Below are 16,100 nucleotides of genomic sequence, written 5' to 3' on the forward strand. Positions count from 1 at the left end.
ACCTCTACAAATGTAAAACAAAAAATAATCAATACAATAATGATGGTGTCCAGTTTCTGTCTTTTTCCCCCATCTTTGTCATTCACCTTCAACTGGCAGCACCTTTTCTGAGAGCTCGTACTGACGTATAACGCGTATTTAGACAGCAGTGCTTTAAAAGCCATGTCAGCTTGAGGTCTGTCTCATAGACCCCTGTCTGGCTTTAAGAGCTACAGAGTGAGAAGTTTGGGTTGAGGAAAAAAAAAACTTTTACCCCCTCCCCTTCTCAGCAGGGATGTCAGTCAACATGTTGTTTTATGGGACCTTGTCCCTTTAAGCTTGACTTTCTCCCCAGGAACTTGTCTGATCTGAAAAAAAAACAAAAAACTTTTGTTCTCTCTAATAGCTCATCTTTTGTTTGACAAGCACAAAACAGAGGCAACAAATAACAGCACATAAAAACAACAACTGATATGCACAAAAAGAGTATGTTTGGTGCTATCTGAAGAAAGTTGAATCTGTCGTGTAATTTCATGGCACTGAAAACTTTAGAGTGGCTGCTTGCTGGTGTGTTGAAGTTTGTCATGAACACTTTTGGAAAGAGGTACATCAGATAGAGGGAAATTAAAGGAGAGAGAGACTGAAGGGGAAACAAATGTTGAGACTGTTCTGAATCAACAAAGAATATTTTTCGAGAGAAGCACAGGAGTTTTGCGCACACAGATGTCTCCTTTTCGTCAAAGAGCTTTGTTTTAGTTCGTCTTTTTGGAAGTTCCACAGCAGGGTGGATGTGTAGGTGTTTGTCTGCTAGGATAAAGCGGTGTATCACCTTCACAGAGCAGACCAATCAGTGTTTGACTGATGTTGGAGTTTGGAGCAGAGAAGCCTGCTTTAGTCAGCTGTCACCCTGCTCTGTCTGCATGTCTACCTGTTGTGATGTGTGTATGATCCTGAAACATGGTGCCTTTTTTCTCAGCCTCCCACTCAACCTAGCACTTGGACATGATAATGAACTCCGCAAGCAGATTTAACCATATTGATTATATTCAGATACTTACTCATTTCACTCCTAGCTAACAAAATATACTGAATTTTTGTTCATTATATACATGTGTGATCAAATAAGACCTCCTTTTCTTTCAGTGGAAAAACATACATGTCCAGCCTTATATAATATGGAATATTTCTTTCTATGTGATGTAATGACAAAATGTGATAAGATAAGTGCTGGTAGTATTTTATTTTATTTTATTTCATTCCATTTTCAAACCTGACTGGTCCAAGTTTAAGATTACCCAGTAAGCATTGCTGATGATTAAATGTGGGCGGTCATCACTTAATGTTCTTAAAGATATATGTACATGTTTTTTTGTTTTGTTTTGTGTCGTTTCAGATTGCCCGTTGTTGATGAGAGTGTGATCATTACTTAATGTTTTTTTTTTTTAACATCTGAAATCAACCATTTCTGAACAAGTCATTTTTTTCAGCTCAGCTTCAGCACAGTTAAATGCTTTATTTTTCATTTTAGGGGATATTTTTGAGTTATGGTAGTTTTATCCCAAAATACTCATGATCTGACCCAGTTTAAAAAATAAAATCTAGCAGCATTTATTGTCAAACACTGCTGACCCACCATTACTGGCTTATATCCCATCCTTTTTTACCTGAATTGTAAGTAGCAAGTTCATGCATATCCAGCTACCGTAGTAGGCGACACTCTGCGCTCTTCAATCCCAAGGACTGTTCTGTTGACAGACATGTTGTTTTCACATTCCTCCCTGCAGGCCAGGTGTTATGGGTAATAAATCGATGTAGGGCAGTGTGTAACTCTCTGAGGCTCAGGTTGTTCTTGGATGTAAATCGTCTTCGCCTGAACGCTTGAAGCTCCGGCTTTTCTCCAATGTGCTGAATTCAATTCCTTTTGCCCTGGCCTGTCTGAAGTAATGAATTGTTCCCCTCCGATAATTGTATTGCTTCAATAGCAGGGAGGGAGCAGTGCCAGACTAGCACAGAAGTGGCCGTTGTGTTTGTAGGATGATTTGCGAGATGCTGCTTTGAAAAATGGCTTTGGGGTTGCAGCCATGGTTTTGACCACAGCAGTCCGTGACAGAATCTTGGCCCAAAACGTAGGGTGCTGGGAGTCGGGTTCACTTCAAACCTCCATCCTAGAATGAGAGAAAAGTGGTCACAGAATATGAGAAACGGATGCTTCTTGAAACCGATGACCTTGACAGTGAAAAAGGAGTGGCTTCTGAGTCTTCAGAGGCATTAATGGAAATTTTTCTTTAAGCATGAACAGTCAGGAATCCGGCCTAAAAACTGAACGAGCTGATTTTTGTTCTTTTGAAAGAGATAGCTTCAAGTTACCATTGTCCCTTTTTTAAATAACTTTGCTTTGACATGTAAATGAACCTTTTTTGCTTTTGAAACCTCTCGGTGAGTATGTGCTTCTCCTCTCTGACCCTCGGCTTGCTTTGTTGTGTGTTGTCTGCAGGTATAGCCATCGCCAGCGCTCTTATCGACACGTCCCAGCAGAAGCCCATGGACTTCAAAGAGAAAAGCCAAGGCTTGAAGAACCGCAAAGCTCTGCCTCCCGCTCACCAGGGCACCTGTGTTTGAATCGTCTGTGGCCTTGGTGGGCTGTCCTTTATCAGAGCGACCTCCTCTCTTGTGCTGCTTCAGGCAGACGGCGGCCTAGAGCGGCCCCATGTGAGGGGATTATTTAGGTGACAGAGCGCCCTCAATTTCTACTCCACATACACTTCATCTCTCCATGTCAGTTGAACATCGTAAATAGATCTCTTTTCCGTCTCGAATGACCTTGCCATCACCACCTGCTCCAACTCAAGCATCACTTTACCAGTTCGACTCCATCCGAATCCAATCAACAGGTGGCTGCTTGATTCACCCAACTCTGGGTGCCATTGAGCCCTTTCCCTCACAGTCATTTCGGTCTTCTCAAGGCCTTCTGAATGTTGAGGGCCTCTCCAATAGTCTCCCATCTACTTCACACCAAGCACAGATGTGCCTCTAGCATGGTTTGTACATTTGGACCAGAGTGTCTTGCTAAGTCAGAAGCAGCGTTCTATTAGTCTAGGGACGGTCACAGAATTTGTGTACGGGTTGAACAGCTCACCTAATTGTATGCTCGCAAACTAGACTTACGTTTTTGCTCAATTTTTAGCTATTTAGAATTTTTTTTTTTTTTTAAGAGATGGACTATAGAAATGTTTGCCATGGCGTGGAAGCTATCTGTTGTGTAAGCTAATGATGTTCTGCTGCTGGTAGCCTCATGCTTGGTAAACTCATGTTAGGAATGGATCAAATCCGTCTTTAGATAGATAGATAGGTTTCACACATTTCATACTTATGCTCTTCTTGTGAAGACTTTGCATGGACCATTCACACTATGCTTGAAAACTTTAAACAGTTTGTGGGTTGTGTGTCACATGAAGCGCGTCTTCGTGTCTTGAAATATTGCTGACCGTTAGCTGCCGTGTAACGCTCCATAATATAGAGGAGCCAGCTGGTTTGGGAGAAACCAAGTGTCATTTGTAATTCACAGAGAGAAGTCGGTCTTGCTGACTTGACGAACCGGAAGGATTTACGCCAGAAGGCCGCATTGCAACGGGTGTATAGTATTGTTAAGGAAATGCTAGGGAACCCTAGAAAAGCTGATTATCTTCTTTATTTTTATTGTCGTTTTGCAACGGTACAGGTTTAAATGAGCAGTGACTCATTACTTTGCAGTAACGCTTCATCTCTTTATAATGAACTTTTGTATACTTAAGTTTCACATATTGTGAATGTCAACCGAGGGAGACATTTTTGAGGAGACCAACACGTGAGAGTGGAATTAGACTGTTCATACACTCAAGTACTGTGTCCTTAAACAATGGGCTTTCTCAAACCAGGTTTCTATTCACCACACAACTGGATCTTCTGTATCTGATTAACCCACCACTTGGACTGAGTCGGAGCCCTCCGTGGGTAAAACAGGAAATCTGGGAGATGCGTTTTCCTGTCTGTGGCCACAGCAAAAAGTGTACAGCAACCTACTCATCACTTGTTTGCTTTAGATGGACTTGAATATGTGAATCTAATGTGAATTGCTATTTTTCTCTTCATGTAGGTACAGTACTTCAATGTTTTTGTTTGTATTTTTTGCCGGTTTTAATAAAGGATATTAAAGGTCAATAGGTATTTTAGGGCCACCCTCTGTACATGACGGTGATGCGAAATAATCATGTCTTTTACAATGTTTGTGAAAAAAAGAAATGTTGAATTGTTTTTGTAACTAATTGATTCCTGTGTAATACCTCTGTGATTTGATTCTTTGGGCACACATGTAACTAACTCGATTCAAATCAGTATCTGTTTTTAGGGATAGATTTAAACCGAAGCTGCTCATTTAGATTATTCTGGGCATTTTTTAACTTTTCAGGTCATCATGTGTTTAGGAATTTAGTTTCAGAGCTATTTTTTATCTTGAATTGAGTAAGAGATTGTCACACAGGAATTCTACAGACTAATTACACAGGAATCATCTCACTGTAACTGAGAAAAAACAACAGATTAATTCATCCCTCAGTGCATATCATTAATCCTCATTGTATTTTAAAGATGAATGGAAAAATAAAACACTTGAATATTCAGAAGTCCATGGATCATTCCAGCACCTATGAATATGAAAAGCTCATTTCACAGCTTTCACAAAATCAATCATTTGCTGGCTCTCGCAAGGGCTCATTGCTGTTAGCAAGTACTCCAATGTTAATGTGCCTGTCGGCACAAAAAAATTACAAAAAATGGATACATTTATTACTGCCTGTCCTTCAGGTGTACAACTAGTTAATCTATCTATTGGCTTAATCAGTAAAATAAATGATAACGTGTAGATCTATTATGTCCTCCAAAACACTTGAATTAAGTATTCTCCTTTCTGATCACCAAGGCATCACCAAGACAATGTAATGTATTGAATTTCCATTTCAGAGAAGCTCCTATCACTCTCAGAACTGCTGAGGCAAGAAAACATGCCTATGAATGGTTTACCTATCCCGAAACGTAGCCAACTGTTTTTCAGAGGCTGATCTGATTTGAGCCTGTTATCCCTGACATGAAAGCAAATATCTGTTCTGTAACATGGTTATAGTAGCCCATTATTTTACCACAGTCAAGGGGTGTTAGGCAACGATGTGGAGTGGATTGCCTAAAAGCTAATGTTTTGAGTGCTTTTGCTTTTATACAGTGGCAGTGGCAGTAGCAGTAATATCTCAAAAACACATATGTTCAATTGGTACAATTCACCCACCAAGTAGTTTATTAAACTAACTGTACGTTATTTGTTATTGCCGAGCAACATAACGATCAAAGGGAGGTCGGTCAAAATAAAATGATAAAGTTACAGCTTCGCTAAGATCCACGATATAGTAGCAGCAATGTTCTGTTATTTTAGGGACTATTTACTTTAGAGTTATATTAATAAATGCTTATTTTAATAGTTATATATTAAAGAGTGATGTTAACTGTTTTATAAAAGCAATATTGCAATACTTGTATACTTTATATTCGCCATATAGCACCAGTGTTGTTAATGTTAACAAACGTTTTCGGTAATTCAAAAAGAGCTGAAATATTGCATTAAAAATGTATGAAACTTACTAAAATTAGAAGTAAATGTTAGCATAAATATGTTTGTTGAAATACTAAAATTAAAACAAAAATAATTTAAAGTTATATATGAATATAAAAAAAAACTAATAACAATGACTAGTAATACAAAAACAACACTGTAGCACAGCCACTCTTGCCTTATAGCTTAAATATTAAAAAAAAAAAAAAAAAAATCTGATTGGACTGGCCGTATTAAAGTGCAAGCATAAACAATGTACATTTAGGCTAATAATTCTTGGCAAGTAAAGGTTTATTGTTATTAATAAATTCAACTGTTGAACATTGGTGTCATTTATCATTGGGCTTTTGCCACCACCAAAGTATTAGCCCCCAATTGTTCCCACTGTTAATGGGACCCCTTTTCTGTGGCATACAATCAATGACTGTAAAGATGAAGCACGGCCCCTTGTGATGTGTTGCTTTATATTGCAACGGCCTGAAATGTAGTTCGTCAAATTAGATTTTAGAGCTGTAATAGTTTTATAATACTACATTTTCTAACCCAAATTAGGGTTGATGCATGATGTGCAATGAATATTATAGATCCCTGAAGGTTGTACGGTTTCATTTAGCCTACATGCACCCCTCTATCCGTCCACCTCACTGTGACAGTCACCAGACCCGTCTGCTCAGGTATAGATGCACAGCACAGCCTGACATAGACGGAATGAGCTGTCACAGCTGACTAATGCCCATAAAGACACTCAGGAGAGACGAATGGATAACTCACTGCAGATCTGCGTGTGTATGTGTGTTTTTCCAGGAGACAACCGTAACATCATTCCATGTATCAAAGGCAGTGATGGATAATCCTGGCTTGTTTTTGCATTTTCCATGTCAAAGAGTTTCTCACTGTCTTCGGGAAACCAATTCAATACCGAGCCTATACGCGTTAGTCTCTGGTCAGCGCTGTTTGAACTCGCGATAACATTTAAATTTGTGATTGGCTGCAATCAATGTCAAAGTGATGACTGCATGGAGACTGTTAAAAGAAATGTAAAATCACCAAACGATCAATTTTCCTCCGCCTGTTTTTCACCTGATCCCCTCCTTTAATGTGCGTTTGAGACTTCCATTTCCGTATGGATGAATCTGTCAATATCAGTCGTATAAGTCGTGGAGTGTGTATCCGGTGAGGTCGTATATCTCTGGGTGTGTCAGAGGATGAGTGCTATGAGAGATGCCTCGTGCCTTTATTGCTTTTAGTTGGCAGGAAATGCCCAGTGTAAATCAAGGTGTCTGGCACTAACATTAAGAGATATTAATGAGAGTGCGGCTTGTTGGTAATAGAGGAGGTGAGAGAGAGAATGAGAGATGGTTATGGATAAATCAGTCATCTTATGACGTTTGTAACACCGAGGTCTGCAAGGAGGAGGATGAGTTTTACTCACATTGGCGCATGCTTCTCTGGGACACGTTATGTCAGAAGGAATAGTTTTATTTTCCTCTATTAACAAGATAGCACTTCCAGTTCGATTGGCCTGAAGTCAATGGGTTTTTTGGTTAAATGCCTAAAAAAAAGGTCTTCAGAAAGAGTTGCCTGGTGACGCAGAAACTACTAGTCTTCTGACTGGTAGTTTGTTTATAGCCTTTAAAGAGTTTAGCTTTTTACTGCTGGCGATTGTATAGGCTTCAAAATTCATAAATGTTGTGTTCATTTGTGAAGATTATGATAAACAAATGTGTAAGAATCATAAACTTTTGTTGGTCACAGACCTTATTTTCTGTAATAATCCAAAAGTCAGTGGGAAAATCCTATTGAACCAGTTTTTGTCCATCATGGTAATCTTGATCCTTTCAGTCTTTGTTTAAAAACATTATGCCTGAAAGTTTGGTTTAGAAGAGTTTGCAAGTGCGCAATTATAAACACATCAAGGCTGTGAAAGCAGACTAGTTGGTAGATACTTTTTTCTGTCTCTGACAATCTCCGTAGTCCCGTTTAGCCACTTGTTAGCAGCCTTTTTCAAGACAAGTAAAAGATTTTTTAGGGGGTATTACGGATGTATTTTATGTCATAGAATAAAATATGGAAATATATTGAGTTTGTGTTAACCACAGACCTCATTTCAGGCATTTAACCAAAAACCCATTGACTTTAAGATGAAGGAACTGGAATTGCTAAAACTAATTTCAGGGGGTTTGGCCTATAAATTGTGGCATCCCTGCACCACTCTAATTGGTGGAGACAAGGGTGGTTCACGCCATGTCGGAATTACCGTAATTACGAGATTCTGACTTGCAAAAGATAAATAGAAATAAATCCCACTGTATCGGTAATGTAATGTCATGTGGTCATCACCTAGAATATTATTCCCATTGCTAAAAGGAAGATGGACAATGTAATAACTGGAATGTTTTGCCCCATAGACTTCCAAGGTAAGTGCATTGCTCTACAGTACATGTGACTTGTTTTTATAAACTGTGTAACAAGTCTAATATTCATTTCCGGTTTATTTTAATGAACCCATACTGTAGCATAGCGTTAAAGACTTAATATCTGTTCTAGGTTTAGAACTGTGTAGTTTCCATATGAAACGGCATTTTTCTCTAGGTCAAACTTGACAGTTTGTGTGGTTTGGTCTCAATGTGTGCGTCTCAATCAGCCCCCTACCTAGGGGTACTGGTAAGGACCCACAGTGGGACACTGACATGACAACATCCTCATTGTACAACATCACTACTGGTATTTATGAACTTTACTGATTTTTTTCATGTTAAAGTACTTTATGATAAATACTTTTAATAAATATAACTGCAACAATTAATTATAAATTTTAGCTAGATTATGTTCCGTACCTGTCTAGCGATGTCTATGCCTGTCTAGTATGTTTATGCTGAAATATAATTAAATAACAGTTTGTTTTTATCCAAAAACATCTATCGTGTGTCATTGTTTGGTGACTTGGCTTGTTTTGTGTTTAAGAATCACCATTAAGGGAATATAGTGAGCAGTGATGCTCCCTGGTTTTCACGGTGCATTGTGGGACATTTTAGGGAGATAACGTTTCAGTGCACTGTAAGGATTTTGCCTGACTACTGAACTAGGGAGCTGATTGAGACGCACCCATAGTTTTCTCGAAAGTGAAATATGTATGTATATAATCCGTGTTTTCCTTTCAGGAAAACTATCTTCTGTGCTGGATGGCATGTGTGCATGGCTCTTTGCAGTCTTTTGTTCCACCTTGTTTTCCTGAGGCTAGTTTAAAGGCCTTTTTATTTGAACTTTTGAAATAATCAGCAGACACAAACCCTTTATGAAATTGTGTCCCAAACCCTGCTGACCCTGCAGAAGATGTGAATACTCCCTCTGAATTGTCACCCTATGGCATTATTTTCCTTCTGATGTTGGGCAATTTTTTTCTGCTTGATTGCAAATTACACAGACAGAGCTCATCTGGTCACAAAGCTGATGCTTGTCTTTCTATATTCAAGACCCCTTTAAAGAAAGCAGGCACATGGCACTGAAGACTGCAGAAACCAGACATTATGCCTAATTGCATTGGGTAATAACAAAGAGCCTCCTATATTCGGCTTCCCCTCAGCTGTCCTATGAGTCATGTCCCTGTCCCATCTCAGTGTCTCTCTGCCCACTTCCGTCTTCACTTTGCTTTCAATCTATGAAATGGCCAATGCATAATAGTCATGTACAGCATGTTGTCTCCATGCTGGGCATAGGTCTGCCCTTTCACCTTTCCTCCCTCACATATGAAACAAGACCACAGTAACCACAGACATTAGACTATAATTCTCATTCTAGAGGTCAAAGTTCAAAGATCAAAAATCTATCTATCTATCTATCCATCTATCTATCTATCTGTCTATTGTATGTCTCTATCTATCTATCCATCTATCCACCATCCATCCATCATCATATGTCAGTCTGTCTGTCAAGGGATACTGTACATTTGAATTCACTCTTCAAACTCTTGTATTCTAGTTTTAGTATGCAGGACTTTATGAGGTCTCGCATCTCTTTGATGTTTATCAATGAGTCAAATCACTAACCTACTGTATTACCTGTGCCCTTCTGTAGCTTCGAAGGAAATCATTAACAAACAGCCCCTGAAACCCTGAAATTTACCACAAATAAAATAAATGCCTAGACATAAGCTTAGAAGTGGGACTGTGCAATGGCAAGAGTTTTTCAAATGATGTTCTCAGACAAAAAGAGCAACGTTGCAGGCCCCAAGGTCAAGGGTGAGGTAATTAGATACAAGTTCCTCTCTGACAGCAGACAGTACACACTGATTACATTGTTCAATATCTTCTGTGCCTCTCTTTTATTTGAGTAACACAATTATTTTACTCTTTCACTGAGGTTAGCGTGTGGCTGTGCTTGCTGTGCACAAAGGATCTATTCTAAGGTATTTTTTAATCAGCCTGGCTTTCTTATTCCAAAATTATCTGAAACAGGCCAGACACCCAGCTCATAAAATTCATTTGTTTGATACCGTGTTATTTGCTTTTCATTCCTGCTTCACAGCTCATATTGTGTTTGATGCAAATCTGCGATACTCTGCAATTACAATGGCGCGCTGTGATCCCTTTCTTTCAAACGGACTCCACAGCCACTGACGCTCCGCTTGAGTGATTATTAAATCGTGCCTCTCAGCATTCCTTGTTTCCTACCATGCATATTTCAAATAAATTCACTTTTTTTCCAATGTGACACCGGTAATAAATCCTCGACCAATCTTTTGGACACATGTTCAATCATCATGTCTGAAGCGGTGTCTGGTTTTAAGAAACACCACGTCCTGGTACAGCATGTTGAGTGAGTGCTAGGTGAACTGGGTTGCGTCCTTGTTTGTTATTGTCCTAGGGAGAGAGTGGACTGATGTGATCCGACTGACAATCACATCCCCATTATCGCTTAATCCTGCCTGCTAGGAGTGAAAGTTAATCCAGCCTGATAAAATGGCCAAGAACAGTCAGGTAACTGCACTGGCTTCTGCACCTCTTCTATTAGTGAATGTGTCGAGTTTAATGTTGCAAAGTGTAAAACATATGACTATTTTGGCATGTGACAGACACACTGGCACAGTGAATCGAAAGGGGCTAATCCATAGAAGCAGACATTCAGTTTATGTTCTATTTTGGTAATGAGAATCCAAGATCGTTTCAATTATAGTCTTTAAACATTTACTGACATTGACAGCATGTCGTGTTTAGTACTTAATGCCACAGTCTGCTAGACACGCACTTCAGTGTTGAATACTTTCAAACTCAAGGTGTGTGTGTGTGTGTGTTGTTTGTGTGTGTTGTTTGTGTGTGTGTGTGTGTGTGTGTGTGTGTGTGTGTGTGTGTGTGTGTGTGTGTGTGTGTGTGTGTGTGTGTGTGTGTGTGTGTGTGTGTGCGTTTTCTCATGCATCTAACTTAAAAAATGAAAAATAAGACAGAAGTTAAAAGGCCATTTAGTTTGTTTAATGTAAGTTTCTCTTTGCTCTCGCATGTCTTACAGCCCTGATCTATATACGTTTATATATTCTTTTTACAGCTAACCAGTACAACAACAATGCAGAAAGGATACTTGGAAAGCACTTCTTTTAGATGAGCAAAAGAAACCGTTCTCACTGAATGTACATACAGCACATTTGACATATACTGGACTGTGGTATCAACCCTCGTAGTTACTTCTGAATTTCATCACTAAAACTTAAGTCATATTTCACACAACAGAGGTGATACAATAGCTAGATTAGAAATTAACTTTGAGAAGCAGAATGTGGTAATTGTAAACAAAGACGGTATTTACAAGTAAATATCCAGGATAATGGCAAATCCCCAAAAAAGTCCCAAAATAAGCAAGTTGGTGCTAAGCTCTCATCCTTGCAGTGTGTTTAACTGGAGAGGAAGGTAACTAAAATAGATCCAGAAACTAAAAAAAAAAAAAAACTGCCTGTGTTTTGACGTGATAAAGTGTCGTATCTATCCTGATGTTCGTTTCCAATACCGTATCATCTAAGCTGGAGCACTGCCACTTTGAGGGAGAATGAAGTTTGTAGGTCCTAATAAGGGACAGGAGCAGCAGGTTTTGCTGATAAGCCTTCAAAAATACTGTGCATTGCTTGACACTGTTCAAGTATAAGTTGGAGTCTGCGGGCTTTCCTGTGGCATCCGCTCAAAAAATACATGATCATCTGCAGCACCCTAGTATGGAGAAGCTTCATCAATCTTTAATTGTCAGAAGTGGTTCCGGCATCTCCATGCATCTTTGTATTTTCAACCAGATCTTGCTGTGATGGTAGAAAAAATTGCAGAGTTTGGGCGACACCTGTTTGCAGAAAGCTTTCGCAACAGAAGTAATCCTAGATGACCTTCCACTAATGCGCAAATACAGTATGTCCGTGTTTGTCCGTTATCTCCGATAAGAGATGAAGAAAAGCAGGTGGATCAAGAATAGTTTCATCACAGCGAAACACCACACTGCGCACAGGAGAACCACTTGCGGAAAAAAAAACTCAAAATACAACATTTTTGTATGGTACAGAGGCAGCAGCAGCAGCAGTTCATCAGATCTGATCGGTGAGCAGCTATAATGTCTGTGAGGCTGTGAGATGCCCAAGCATTGAGACCAGAGACAGCAAGAGAACAGTCCAGTCCATCAGGCAGACAGCACTAGTTGAGCTCCGAGAGATTGCATTAAACCTACTGGGGTCATTCAGCTGCGGATCCTGTGGAGAAAGTCATGTTTTCATATTTTTAGCCATTCTGTTCTTGTTGAAGCATTTTGCAGGTTTTTTTATAATGTGCATAGCATGGAAGCCCATTTCCACTTCAGAGTAAAAAATAAAGTTATAATGATGAGAAGAGGTCACAAATTCTTAAAATCACAACTTTATATCTCACGATTATGATTTTATATCTCACAATTCAGACTTTATTTGTGATTATCTTACAACTGTGGGTCACAGGTGTACGTAAGATAGTCGCAATTACGAATAATAGTCACTATAACAAGATATAAAATCAATGAAATTGTCTCGTAATTGCAACTTCATATCAAGTCAAGTTAAGTCCTTAAGTAACCTTTATTTAAATAGAGCTTTATAAAATACAGATTGTTTCAGATAAATGATGGAAGCAGTTCATTGTTTTTTAGCTGAACAGCAGCTCTAAAGAAAATGGTGTCATTGTTCAGCTGAAGTTAGTTTAATATTGATTCAGTTCTGTTGTACAGATCATCATTAAATGAGTTCAATTGATCTATAAAGCAGTTCTGCAGAAAGCATTGATCCAATAGTGTCAATTCAGTCAAATCAAATATTGTTGAATATCTTGTAATTGTGACTGTATTTCTCATAATTTGGGACTTTAAATATATTACAATGTAAAAGTTATTTCTTATTTTCAATTCTACCTCATATTAGCTATTTTATTCTGAGTTGGAAACTGGCTTTCACATCTTTGCATACCTCTTTATGGAATGGAATCATAAGGTCTGTTCACACAAAGCATGTCTTGCATTCTAAAACAGCTTGATATGTACAATAAACAATGCTCATGGACGCAAAAAAAAACAACTCAATGCAATCTCTATAATTGCAATGGACAACAACGTCCACGTGATTACATAGACAAAAAATGCCCAGAGTGCATTGTGTGAAAAGGCTCCAACCCATTGGAAAATCCTAGGTGAGTAGAAATGTATTTCTTACCACGCAAAGAACATCCAGAGTAGCATTACTTTTCAGTTTCTGAGCCTATAAAGAAAGAGAGAAAGAGGCCAGCTGAAACACAGGCTGAAAGTCAATTACTTGCAAGAAGCTCTTCAAGGTTTTGTGTTATAAACCATTTCCCAGACTGAAGCATTTCCATTCAGTAACCCTTTAAACTGAGTCCAGCGCGATTTAAGTCAAGCACAGCTTCAATAAAGCACTGTAATTCACCACGGCAAATAGAGGTCATATGGTATTGGCCTCTGAGTGAGATGTAATGTTATGATAATGAGCCCTACAGCCCACACACAAACACCACTCGTATACAGCGCTGTAGCCAAAGAGCACTCTCTAAGGCCCTGCGTCTTTCAAATCAATGTGATGTGTGTGTGTGTGTGTGTTTCATTGTGTGCAGGAGGGCAGTCGGTCTGCATTAATATGTGACACACCAATATATTTTAATACCCAGTTACATGAGACTGCTCTGCTATCCAGTTTCCCACATGCACACACACACACACACACTCAGGTTGGTTTGTTGGAACGATGAAGTGATTCTCCAGAGAATCTGGAATATAATAAAGGTGCCGCACAATGGAGAGAGAATGGAGCTAATTCTTGCGAAAAGCATTGTGGTATACAATGATTAATAGCCTTCCTGGAAGTCTATCTGACAAAAGAAACTTTGTCTACTAATAAATCATGATATTGTTATTACTCCAATATGATGAATTGTTGTGCTATATCTGGAGGAGTGTATCTGGTATTCTGTATTTGGACTCTATTATGAACTGCAACAAAAAAAAAATCCAAATTAAATATAGGTTAATCTTTATCAACAGCATCAGTCGCATGAAAGAAAATAAGTGAAAGAAAATGAAATGATAAAATATGAAGCTTGTATTTTTGACACTATTTACATGAACAATTCAGTTAGATGAAAAAATGAAAACAAAATTGTAGGTGGAGCTTTATAAGTTCTTTAAACCCAATAAAAAACACACAACCATGCTTAACTAACTTTCATGAACTGAAAAAAATATGAAAAAAAAGCCCAGATGAATGCAGTTTTTCTGATGATGCACCGTGACATTTTTAATGTTTTTGGTCTAATAATATTATTATTAAATAATTAAATAATAATTATTATTTTTAACAGTTTTTTTTCTTTTCTTTTTTCTCTCTGGATTTTTTTTCTCCCCTTATTTTAGTGTTGATTATTATCTTTCTTTTTCTTTTTTTTAGCTAAGGTACAAAGAGAACACCAACAATTTTGCTTTACAGTAAACTTGCCCCACAGACTGTTTTAGAGACATGCCAGTCTTGAAGTTAGATGCACCGATGATATGTGAAGATATGTTTCCCTCAGAGAGACTGTAATAGGTGGGTATATCCTGCTTAAGGGTGTTCCTCATGTTAATGTGCCAGCCAATTAGCTCTGACATGACAGCTTTGGCAGTTTGATGTATCTCTTTTCTACCCAGAGGCCCAATGTGTGTGTTATCACTGCAACAGCCCACACCCATCAATCAAAAGTAAACCTTCATCACACTCCGAGTCTCGAAAAATGAAAGTCATCGTATGCCAAGCAAAGCCTGAAAGCATCCAAACAAGCTGCCAGCTGTTTATAAAGTTGATGTAGTCTGTGCATCTTTAACCCACTGAGTGAGCCAGCGGCAACATGTGTCTGACTGACAGCTGTCATTCACCATCAGAAATAGTGGTTTGAAAGGCGATCCGAAAAAAAAAAAGAGATTGGGTGTCCAGGAGACATTTTACACTGCCATTTTCACTGCACTTTCCTAATCAACTATATTTCTGATGACCTTCAGAAACTAGGATGTACATTTCAGTGAATTTATGTCGGTGTATATTTTACTGTAAATATAGTGTGCTGATTGTTTTCAATACCTGCAGGCTTCCACAGAAGCTGTATAGATGGTCCGTATTACTATCCAGCTCATTGGTGTGTGATGGGTCATCCAGTGTGTTGGACGTCCTGTCCCGTCCTCTCTGTGGAGTGTAAGGGTCAGGTGGAGTGGACATGATGGGTGGCTGGGGTTGCCACACACCAACATCTGTGCCATTACCAAACGCTTGGATGGCATTGCCTGTATAATGCCGGAATGAAGAGAAAAATTATTTAGGGCATTATTTTGCAATTTAACAGTTGCAAAATATTTTTTTTATGCAATGTTTTACAATGACTATAAATAATTGTATCTTAAGTTTTGAGTAATTGTGCCTATTTTTATTCCCTAATATATATAAAAATAAAATTTTCCCTCAAAACTAAATGCATAATTTTATTATAAAACAACACAGATCGGATACGATTTAAAATTTTGCCACAACAATTAGATTTCATGTTTTGTTTTTGTTTTTTTATTTATTCATTTTATTTAGTATTTAGTCATTTAATTAGAAATGTGAAATAAAATAAAGTTTTATTTGAAGTTCTTCATCTAATATTATTTATTTTACATCAGCTTTATTACTTTAAATACTTTGTTAATAACAACACTGTTCAGTAACTGAATTTTCAATAGTCATTCTCACCCAGTTTAAAGTAGAGTTGACACCGACATGCCGCTATCTGCAACATTTTTGAAATAAGAGCTTCTTTCTTAATTTCTTAACACTGTAGCAGATGAGTTCTGATAAAGAGGCACTTAGCCTCAGTGTGGAAGTGCAGTAAGACCTCCACTTACTCAGAAGTGTCTGGGACCTTTCCATTGATAAAATGAGGGAGGCCATTATGACTCAACTGTCATTTTTAAATGACTT

General features: G+C 38.3%; 2 protein-coding genes across 2 annotated transcripts in view; one reads left to right on the forward strand and one right to left on the reverse strand.

Moving 5' to 3' along the window:
• The window catches only part of atrnl1b (attractin-like 1b), a 110,953-nt gene extending 106,319 nt beyond the window's left edge, over window positions 1–4,634 (forward strand). Inside the window, exon 29 of the mRNA XM_077200663.1 lies at window positions 2,474–4,634. Within this exon, the coding sequence (XP_077056778.1) occupies window positions 2,474–2,598 (125 nt within the window). The 3' untranslated portion in view covers window positions 2,599–4,634. The remainder of the gene's footprint in view (window positions 1–2,473) is intronic.
• A 6,423-nt stretch (window positions 4,635–11,057) lies between these two features.
• The window catches only part of gfra1b (gdnf family receptor alpha 1b), a 29,175-nt gene continuing 24,132 nt past the window's right edge, over window positions 11,058–16,100 (reverse strand). Inside the window, exons 7-9 of the mRNA XM_077200678.1 lie at window positions 15,225–15,424; window positions 13,314–13,358; window positions 11,058–12,329 (exon numbers count right to left, since the gene is read on the reverse strand). Of these exons, the coding sequence (XP_077056793.1) occupies window positions 12,189–12,329; window positions 13,314–13,358; window positions 15,225–15,424 (386 nt within the window). The 3' untranslated portion in view covers window positions 11,058–12,188. The remainder of the gene's footprint in view (window positions 12,330–13,313; window positions 13,359–15,224; window positions 15,425–16,100) is intronic.

The sequence above is a fragment of the Siphateles boraxobius genome, unplaced genomic scaffold, assembly GCF_051911475.1.
Source record: "Siphateles boraxobius isolate OS27281-9 unplaced genomic scaffold, OSU_SipBor_1 46, whole genome shotgun sequence".
In the NCBI taxonomy this organism is placed as follows: domain Eukaryota; kingdom Metazoa; phylum Chordata; class Actinopteri; order Cypriniformes; family Leuciscidae; genus Siphateles; species Siphateles boraxobius.